The 10,453-nt window shown below is 34.1% G+C and overlaps 1 protein-coding gene across 10 annotated transcripts in view; it reads left to right on the top strand.

The window, feature by feature from the left end:
• KDM6A (lysine demethylase 6A) overlaps positions 1-10,453 on the top strand; it is a 186,340-nt gene that overhangs the window by 145,439 nt on the left and 30,448 nt on the right. For all 10 annotated transcript variants that reach the window (XM_007528219.3, XM_007528218.3, XM_060182509.1 and 7 more), the window contains 6 exons: positions 2,106-2,235; positions 3,519-3,624; positions 4,432-4,637; positions 5,047-5,111; positions 5,187-5,261; positions 5,735-5,883. In XM_007528219.3, the coding sequence (XP_007528281.1) occupies positions 2,106-2,235; positions 3,519-3,624; positions 4,432-4,637; positions 5,047-5,111; positions 5,187-5,261; positions 5,735-5,883 (731 nt within the window). The remainder of the gene's footprint in view (positions 1-2,105; positions 2,236-3,518; positions 3,625-4,431; positions 4,638-5,046; positions 5,112-5,186; positions 5,262-5,734; positions 5,884-10,453) is intronic.

Here is a 10,453-nt window from a genome sequence, read left to right as displayed (position 1 = left end):
TATAGAAAACAGACATTTTACACATAGAAAATACATGTATTAGTTCTAGTTTGTCTACATTGACCTTTAATGTAGTTTTTAAGATGCATTTTCAAGCTCAGAACCATTCTCATTTATCATCTACATGAATTTCTTCTAGCAGCTACTAGTGCTTTGTTTATTTATTTGGAGTCTAAATGTGTGGTAATGCTTTCTGTCATTCAGATTACTTCATGAGAATGTATCATAGATCCACCATTAAATGTTTATCATTGATGGATGACTAAGATGAAATTAAATGTTTATATCATTTGCTGCTTGAGGGAGGCATGGGTAGAAGCAATGGTATAAGAAGAATTAATTTTGCATGTAAAATTTTAATTGAGTGATATTAGGACTTTAATATTATAAATGCATTATAGTGTGTTTAAAACAGTAATCTAAGTTGAGTGTTTAAAATACCTTCTGGTCTTTGTTTGATTTCCATTAGTTTTCATTATTTATTCATTTATTTTTTTGGTCAGCTTTTTAAAAACTGTTATTTTGGTATCATTAATTATTCTGACAGACAGTAAAGCAAAAATATTTTTTTCCAAGTTAATATGATTTCTGTTATCTGTTTGGTCTATATTTCTGGTAACATTTACCTAGGGACATAGAACTATGATTAATCTTAGCTAAGCCTTGTAAGATCTTTTCATATCAATAACTGAAACCCAAACTGAATAATCTTTAAATCAGACCAAATTCTTCTGAAGCATGCCTTGAGATTCCCAAAGTTCTAAAATTTAAGTCTTTTACGGGCTTTATACTATCACTTACTTCAACTCTGTGTCTAAAGAAAGTAGGCATGTTTAACTACCTCACTCAAATGCTACATATACTAAGCTTACCTCAGACACTGTGTTTGCTCTGGGTCATTGCCAGTTTATGCTGCCTTTTTTTTTTTTTTTTTTAATATAGTGCAGTTTCTCATTTTCCTGTGAAAGGTCTCTGTAGAACACTCTCACCCCCTACTTAAATCCTTTTCTGTTATCATTGCTGCCTTCTACCTGCCCCTAGCTAGGCTTCGCGGCAGCGCCTATCTGTCCTCTTTACCACATGCTACTGCCACTACTCTGTAGGAATAGGGTCTTTCTCCCTCTTCTACTTTCTGTAGACTCAGGGCAGCTGCTGGAGAATTGGGAGATGGGATGTAACCTTAAAGTACAAAACTTGTACCATGAACTATATGGAACCTAAGGGTATTTTGGAGGAATGTTGTTTGGAGTACCATGAGTAAACAAGTTCTTTAGTGTACAATAGCAGTTACTGTTAAGTTTCATTAATGGGTATCTACGTATGATTGTGCTTCTCCTTAATATGTACTAAAGATGACTTCTCTCTTACATCAGAGTTTTGAGGTATATTCAAATATTCATTTCAGAGTGTGGTTTTTTGTTTTTTTTTTTTTAATTGGATCACTGCTGATTTATGCTGGTTTATGCTGATGCTGGGGATTGAACCTGGGACCTCAGAACCTCGGACATAAAAGTCTCTTATGTCATCAAATCATCATGCTGTCTCCCTGCCCATCCCTTTCAGATTTTAAAAATACACTTTTATTTCACCTTTTAACTTTAACAAACACAGATCCCAAGAATGAACCTAGGGACTTGTGCTGTGCTCTATTGAGCAGCCTCCTTATCCCATTGTTCATTCTTGATTTAGAGAGGAGTGGGGTAGCTGAGGTAGACTAATTTGTAACAGTAAAGTTTCTTTTTATGTATTTATTAATGAGAAAGAGAGGTGGGTATAGAGTGAGCCAGAGATTGAATTTGGAGCTTCATGCTTGAGGGTCCAACACTGCCCACTGAAGCTACAATGTAGCAGTAGAATTTCAAGTCTTAGTTTTTGTTAGTATTGGTATCAAAAAAAAAAAAAAAAAAACTGACTTAGAAGATATTTTCGGTATAGCAAAAATTAGCTGAAATTAATAATCATCTCTTACCATACTCCTTGTGTATCCAAATCACATGGATTCTTCGACTGTTCAGTTATTTGATTAGTACATAACTCAAGATTTTTCTTCTGTGTTTTAAATAAATGTACTACTAATTTTAGTCTCCTTTTTTTTTTTTGTAAAGGAATTTAGGTAAAAATGGCTTATCTAACAGTAGCATTTTGTTGGATAAATGTCCACCTCCAAGACCACCATCTTCACCATACCCTCCTTTGCCAAAGGACAAGTTGAATCCACCTACACCTAGTATTTATGTGAGTCTGAATTGATTTGACTAGAAATAAATTCAAACTAGTGTTGATACCTGTCTGCCTTTCATAAGACCTTACTATAAATCAGTATGCATGCCTTTTAAGAAATACTAAATTTAAAAGCAATTTGCATGTTTTGGGTAAGGATTTACATCTTCCCCCAAAAAAATTGCCATTAAAAGATTAGTTAAAAATACAAAATATATGATAATTGATATATTGGTAAAAAGCGTACTAGATTATTTTAAACTGTAATTTTACTGTATAGATGTTTAGATATCTGATATAGGATACTGATAAGAGCTCAGTCAAAAGCAGTTCTCTTTTGTTGTTGTTGTTGTTCTTGTTGTTTTACAACAATGAAGTCAAAGCAGCTGTTATGTTTCTCCCAAATAGGTCTTCTTACTCCGTTTTTGTCCATCCACACTTACTTATAGCTCAAGCGAAAAAAAATTTCCACTAACTTTTGCTTTTGGAGATTTAGACCTGTTTTTTGCCCTCTAGAGGCCAAATGTTATTATGCTAATTCTTCAATAAGTTTTTTTTTTTTTTTTTTTTTTTGCTTTAGTATTTAAGGGAAGCAGTGGGAAAGAAGTATATCTTAATTTAAGGTTTTAATAATCTTGTCGTCTGAGTTCCAAAAAAGAAAATGTAGAGTTAAGATTATCTTTTATGAGATCATCTTTAGCCTATATTTGATCTGCTACCTTATAAAACTTTGATTGTTTCTTCTACTTGTCATTAATTTAAAACACAACATCCTAACCATTTTTAATACACAGCTCAGTAGTGTTAAGCATGTACTTACTGTAGAGCAACTCGCTAGACTTTTTTCATTTTGCAAATCTTAAATTTGATGCGTTCAATTTTTTTTTCTTCTTCCCACACCAGCTTCTGCTATCAGTGTATCTTTTATACGTGTAGTTAAACACAATTTTTCTTCTTGTGTCTAGGTTTTGTTGTTTTTTTTTTTTTTTTTCATACAATCTGCCTTTACGGTTCATTCATGCTCTATTATGCAATTGTATTTACTTTCTAAGCTGAATAACTTTTAAAACTCTGTATTTTGTTTCTCCCAAATATTTTGCTCAGGATATAATGGACAAGAGAAATGAATGTAGTTACTGTTTACTTATAGTTACGCTAAAGGGCATAGTGAGAAAATAGAAATAATTGCATATTAAAAATATCATTTAAATTAATATGAAAGATAAACATGGATTTGGCATAATATTTAAATTAAATATCTGTTTTCCAAAATGTAACTATGTGCTTTAATTTTACAGTTGGAAAATAAACGTGATGCTTTCTTTCCTCCATTACATCAGTTTTGTACAAATCCAAACAACCCTGTTACAGTAATACGTGGCCTTGCTGGAGCTCTTAAGTTGGGTAAGTTTTAATCAAGAAAAAGGGAACATTGTGTTTCTCCTTTGCAGCATTTTAACTTTGGATTTTTTTTTTTAGTTATATTTATTTATTTGGATAGAGACAGAAGTTGAGAAGTGTGGGAGAAAGAGACACCTGCAACACTGCTTCACCACTTGTGAAGCTTCCCCTCTGCAGGTGGGGACTGTTGGCTTGAACTTGAGTCCTTGTGTATGGTGACATGTGTGTTAAACCGGGCGCACCACCACCCAACCCCAGCAACCTTTTAACTTTAAGAGCATTGACAGAAACTTAACCCCTCCCCACACACTCATGTTTTAATATTTTTCTTATCATTTCACCCATAATGTGAAGAATGACAGTGTCTTGTTGGTGATTTAATTTAACTTTTATTTTAGATTGATTATACAATTGTGAGTGATGTACATTGGCTTGTAGAAGAAATTTTTTATAGGAAATATTGGTAAAATTTGGTCTGCTAGGAAGTATGACAGCTCCTAAGTGTATTTCCTGGCATCCACTCAAAGGAGCTAAATATATGAAACTCTTAGCTCCTTAATTTTGCCTCTGTTGATGATGTGATGGTTAGATTCCGAGCTTCAGTGTATTATTTGTGCAAATCTGGCATGAAGATTGGGATGTCTAGAAGCCCTCGTTATCTTTTAAGGGAATTTATGATAGAGTACAGTATTTTCCTTTATTTCATAAAAGAGTTTTAAAATACTGTTTCACATATATACATACACACATACATATATATGTGTGTATGTATATATTTTATTTACTGTCTACATTTATTTACTTATTTAGACCTGGGGCTTTTCTCTACCAAAACTTTGGTGGAAGCTAATAATGAACATATGGTAGAAGTGAGGACACAGTTGTTGCAGCCAGCAGATGAAAACTGGGATCCTACTGGAACGAAGAAAATCTGGCATTGTGAAAGTAATCGATCTCATACTACAATTGCTAAATATGCACAGTACCAGGCCTCCTCCTTCCAAGAATCATTGAGAGTAAGTGTTTGCTTCCTGGAGATTATTTCATTTTAGAGTTATTTTATTGTCTGGTTTAATTTCAAAAATGCACATTACTTTTGTAAGCATCTCATTATTTTATAGTTATATGAAATGTTTGTAGTGCTGCCAACTATCAGTTCACTCTCAGTGAAGTCTTAAGTAAATCTATGGGTTGGTTAAGTGAATATGATTACTGTTTAGATATACTGTTCGTTCAGAATGGTGATTCTTACTTAACCTTGATAGTATTGACATTTTGAATTGAGTTATTATTTTCTGTATGTTGTTATCCTGGGTTTTTATTTAATGTGGTCTTGAATATGTAAAACATACATAATAGCTTCAAGATGTGAAGTTTTTAGCTATATGATAGAAAAGATAAAACTGCTTTTTGCTTAATCTATAGGAAGAAAATGAGAAAAGAAGTCATCATAAAGACCATTCAGATAGTGAATCTACATCTTCAGATAAGTAAGTCATTTTTAATATCCACTTAGTATTTCTGTTTACATGATATGCTCTTATATTTTCTCTCTCTTTTCAAAGTTCTGGGAGAAGGAGAAAAGGACCCTTTAAAACAATAAAATTTGGGACCAATATTGACCTGTCCGATGACAAAAAGTAAGTCTTTGAGTATTTCTGAGAACCATATAAAGAAATGTCCTTTATAAGGATGGGATTTGTCTACAGTTTCTTCTTTTTTTTTTTTCAGTTGATACACAGGCTTTAGCTAGTTTATTCTTGATAGATTTGACAGTTATTATCTTTGTCCTAAACTCATAAAAAATTTCATATAGACCCTGACTATATGTTAATAATAGTCATGATATCATATCTTCTCTAATTCTGAAATACAATTAAGCAACAATTATAAATAGAAAGTTAGTTTTTTTTTTTCTTTCACTTATACTTTTTCATTGGTAGAAAGTTTTGGAAATTTTTAAGCATTGCACTATTTCTGTAACATTTTTAAATGTAATTGTTTTTCTGATTGGGGCAAAAGGTTTTTGAAGAAATGGTTAACTTCCTCAAATACATGAAGCAAGGTTTCACTCTTGACCTTTTTTTTTTTTTTTCCCTTCTCTCTCTTGCAGGTGGAAGTTGCAGCTACATGAGCTGACTAAACTTCCTGCTTTTGTGCGTGTTGTATCAGCAGGAAATCTTCTAAGCCATGTTGGTCATACTATACTGGGCATGAACACAGTGCAGCTGTACATGAAAGTTCCAGGAAGCAGAACACCAGGTAACTTTTATAAACTCAGGTATCTTCTATAGTTGGAAAATAGTATAAAAATGTGAGAGACATTTAAAAGAGAACCAGATTCTTTTTCTCTTTTCACTTAGTAAAACTGAAAGTTTGATGATGATGATGATGATGATGATTGTTATTAAGCTCTTGCACGAGATGCTTTCTCTCCGGGTAGGAGGAGAGAAATACTAGAACACTGCTCTATCAGTTTGGGTATTCTCTTGTCTTTGTTTCTCTTGGTTTTATGTAATGCCAAGAATCAAACCCAGACCCCACACATAACAAGATATATACTCAAGACACTGAACCACCTCCACAGCAGAGATTAGACTCTTTAATTTGGCTTGGTTGTCTGGGCTTGGTTTATTAAGATTTTTCCTTCCTATGTATCATTGTGTGGGTGGATACACACACACACACACACATAGATACACCTCTAAAATTAACTATTTTCTCTGGAAAGAGGTAATTGGAATCCTTCTGGGGAAAACAAATCCCTTTATCTTTAAGACTACTGTAGATTGCTACTTACAGAGTGACAGGTTTTTGCTATTTCTTTCCTGTCATGACAGTAAGAAATATTTTATACTTGAACTAGCGCACATGTATGTATGTATACATAATAATGTATTAATATGTCATCAAATAATATAGATTGTCTAACTTAGCCCATTATATTTCGTGTAAGAAAGTGAGTTTAGGTTGTGATTCTCTAACTGGATCTTCACACACAATTTATATTACTGAATGATGTGGAGACATACCAGTAGAAACTTCTGATACTTAGTCTGAGCTTGAGCACAAACTAGATTTGTTAATTTTGGCAAGTCACATTCTATTTCTGAGTCTTTTTCTTTGTAAAAAGAGTTATGTTGATTCTAGACTTAATACTGTTCAACATTAACTGCCATCTTAGTGTTCCCTTGGATTACCATGAAATTTTTGAGTGTGATGTTTAACCTGTTTAGCAATTAGGACAGAGGAAAATGGGTTCACCTGTATCAATGTCTACTGGCTGTAGCTTTTATTCTCAGGCCATTGGAAGCCCAATTCTATAATATTTTATCTATAGTTGCATAAGCAGAAGATCAGTCTCCCCATTGCCATTTAAATACATTTGTGAATACTGAACAGGATATTTTAACTCTTTGAGGTTTTTGTCACATTTGTATCTTTAGATTGGTACTATTCAGCTTAATTTCATTTGAAAATTTCACCTATCCACTTTGAATTATCTTACGCAAATAATATTCTTAACTTAAAAAAAAATGCACTACAGAGGTCGGGCTGTAGCACAGTGGGTTAAGCGCAGGTGGCGCAAAGTGCAAGGACTGGCCTAAGGATCCTGGTTTGAGTCCCAGACTCCCTTCCTGCAGGGGGGTCGCTTCACAAGCGGTGAAGCAGGTCTGCAGGTGTCTATCTTTCTCTTCCCCCCCTCTGTCTTTCCTTCCTCTCTCCATTTCTCTCTGTCCTATCCAACAACGACGACATCAGTAATAACTACAACAATGAAACAAGGGCAACAAAAGGGAATAAATTTTTTTAAAAAAGATCGCTTAATAAAAAAAATGCACTGCAATCTTGATAGGCTACTTTTTTGCTACTGCGTCTAGTCTCTTGTGTTTTGTTTGTTTTTAGAGTTTTGTTTGTTTATATAGAGTGCATCAGTTTTCTAGAAGTGTCCTGTGAGACCTTAAAGAATTTTCTTAGAATTTTGATGTACAATAGAACCTTCATAATAAGTGATTTGGACTTTCAAGGTAGTCATATTAAAATAAGTGAAGTTAGATAAAATCAGGTATAGCCTGATGTATTCATACAATTATTTCAATATGTAATCAGCATAAGTTTTTTTTTTTATATTCACTTTTTTATATTAGGTATTTGGAATCCAGAGATAGTATGCTTTACAGTCACTCCACATCTCAGCTCACATCAATTACATTTCAAATAGTCGCCATATTGAAGAATTCAGTCTTAGAAACAATAATGTATAGTTTAAGTAGTTCCATCCAGTTAAAAATTGTTTTGAGGGGGCTGGGTGTGTGGTAGCGTAGCGAGTTAAGCGCAGATGGCACAAAGCGCAAGGGCCAGTGTACAGACCCCGGTTCGAGCCCCCAGCTCCCTATCTGCAGGGGTTGCTTGGCAAGCGATGAAGCATATCTGGAGGTGTCTTATCTTTCTCTCCTCTCTGGCTTCCCTTCCTCTCTCAATTTCTCTCTGTCCTATCCAAAAACAACAGCTATGACAACAATAACAACTACAAGGGCAATAAAATGGGGAAAATGGCCACCAGGAGCAGTGGATTCATAGTGCAGGCACCGAGCCCCAGTGATAACCCTGAAGGCAAAAAAAATAAAATAAAATAAAAATAATATATATATGGTGCTTTCTCTGTATGTTTCATGTAACCAGAACGATATAGTATATTGCCTTCTATGTCTGTTTTCTTTCATTTAAATTGTTGGGATCTATCCATATCATATCAGTAGTTCATTCCTTTTTATGGCCAAACAATATTCTATTGTATGCACTTCGAACATTTTATTTATCCATTCATCAGTTGGTGGACATTTGCACTGTTTTAGTCATGCACAAGTATTTGTTTTACTACTTGTTTCCAGTTTTTAGTTACATACCCAGGACTGAAATTACTGGTGCCAGATGATAATTCTGTGTATATCTACTTGAATCATGTCTTGCAACTATATACCCTTCTTATTGTTCTTTTTCTCTTCATAGGACTCTGAGTTACTGTTTCATGTTCTTTCATTCCAGCTTGAACATAACTCTCATATCTGCTAATGACAAATTACTCTTAAGCTTTAACCTATCTAAAAATGTCTGTTTACCCATGTTCAGCGGGGAAACAGTTACAGAAGCCAGACCTCCCACCTTCTGCACCCTATAAAGATCCTGGGTCCATACTTCCAGAGTGATAAAGAATAGGAAAGCTTTCAAAGGAGGGGATTGGATATGGAGTCCTGGTGGTGGGAATTGTGTGGTATTGTACCCCTCTTATCCTATGGCTTTGTGATATTTCCATCCTTTTTTTTTTTTTTTAAGTTATTTACTTATTTATTCCCTTTTGTTGCCCTTGTTTTATTGTTCTTATTATTGATGTCGTTGTTTTTGGATAGGACAGAGAGAAATGGAGAGAGAAGGGGAAGACAGAGAGGGGAGAGAAAGATAGACACCTGCAGACCTGCTTCACCGCTTGTGAAGCGACTCCCCTGCAGGTAGGGAGCCGGGGGCTGGAACCGGGATCGTTACGCTTTATACTACGTACACTAAACCGGCTGTGCTACTGCCCAACTACCAATATTTTCCATCTTATAAATAAAAATTAAAAAAAAAATTCAAAAAAAGTATTTTTGTTTTATTAAACGATTAGTGATTTAATAATAATAGTTAAGATTACAGGGATATTATAGCTCCACGCTGCCCCACAGCCATAGTTCTGTGCCTTTTCTTACCCAAACTTTGGCTCTCCGCCTCCCACTGAAAGATGACCACCATAGTTTTCACAAAGTTTTAGCAGCAGTTTGACTTTTTTCTCTCCCTTTTTAACAATCTTACATGTTTCAGTTCTTTATATTGCACAGGTGAGCAAAACCATTTTGTAGGTGTGTTTCAGAGAAATACAAATCATTTGGCAACAGTTATAAACTGTAGCAGCAATAGGCCTTGCATATATACACAGAATTAAAGAACCTCAAGGTATTATATATGACAAGTATGAGAAAAACAAACAATATATACATAAGATTAAAAAGTACTAAAGAGAAAAGTGACGTAAAAAGACAGAGGACTGTATATTACACATAAAAACACTGTGTAATTTACATATAAATACATCTAAGAATCTTTTGTTTCCATCATTTGTAATGGACTTTTAAATTTTTATTAGTGATTTGATATTGATCTACAAGATTAGACGATAACAGAAGAGTCGTTTTTAAAGTGTTCTTAACCATTCTCTCCTTGAATATCTTATATCCACTTCTTCCTCCCCATTTGTACTTTAAAGATTATCTCATTTTTCTATGTCTTGTTTGTCAGTCCATTTTACTGTGTATCACTTTGTTGAAAGTTAAATGTTCCTTATTTCTTTCAATGTGACACACCTTTCAGTAAGTCCTGCAAGGCAGGTCTGCTAATGGCAACCTCCTTTCGTTTACATATGCCTGGTGCTATTTTGATTGCTCGTTCATATTTGAAAGATTGTCTGGTAGGGTAAAGTCTGTGTGGCTGGTAGTTATCTTTTAAAACATGAATATACCACTCTACTCAGTCCTAGACTCTGATTCTTGTAGAAATATCTGATCTGATTGTGACTATGCTGGCTTTACAAGTCACTTTATTCTGTTTCTTTATTTTTGAAGAATAGTCCCCACGTCCCCCATATGGAACTCTTGATTAATGGCATGTTTTCTTTTAGCAATTTAAACTTGTCATTCTGTTGTCTTCTGACCTCTGTTTGTTCTGATATGAAATCAGCTATTTTATTGATGATCCCTTAGATGTGACAAATACATGCTATTTTCCTACTTTGAATTTATCT

The sequence above is a fragment of the Erinaceus europaeus genome, chromosome X, assembly GCF_950295315.1.
Source record: "Erinaceus europaeus chromosome X, mEriEur2.1, whole genome shotgun sequence".
In the NCBI taxonomy this organism is placed as follows: Eukaryota; Metazoa; Chordata; class Mammalia; order Eulipotyphla; family Erinaceidae; genus Erinaceus; species Erinaceus europaeus.
Note: the sequence above shows the minus strand (reverse complement) of the source record. Positions and strands in the feature narration are given on the sequence as shown.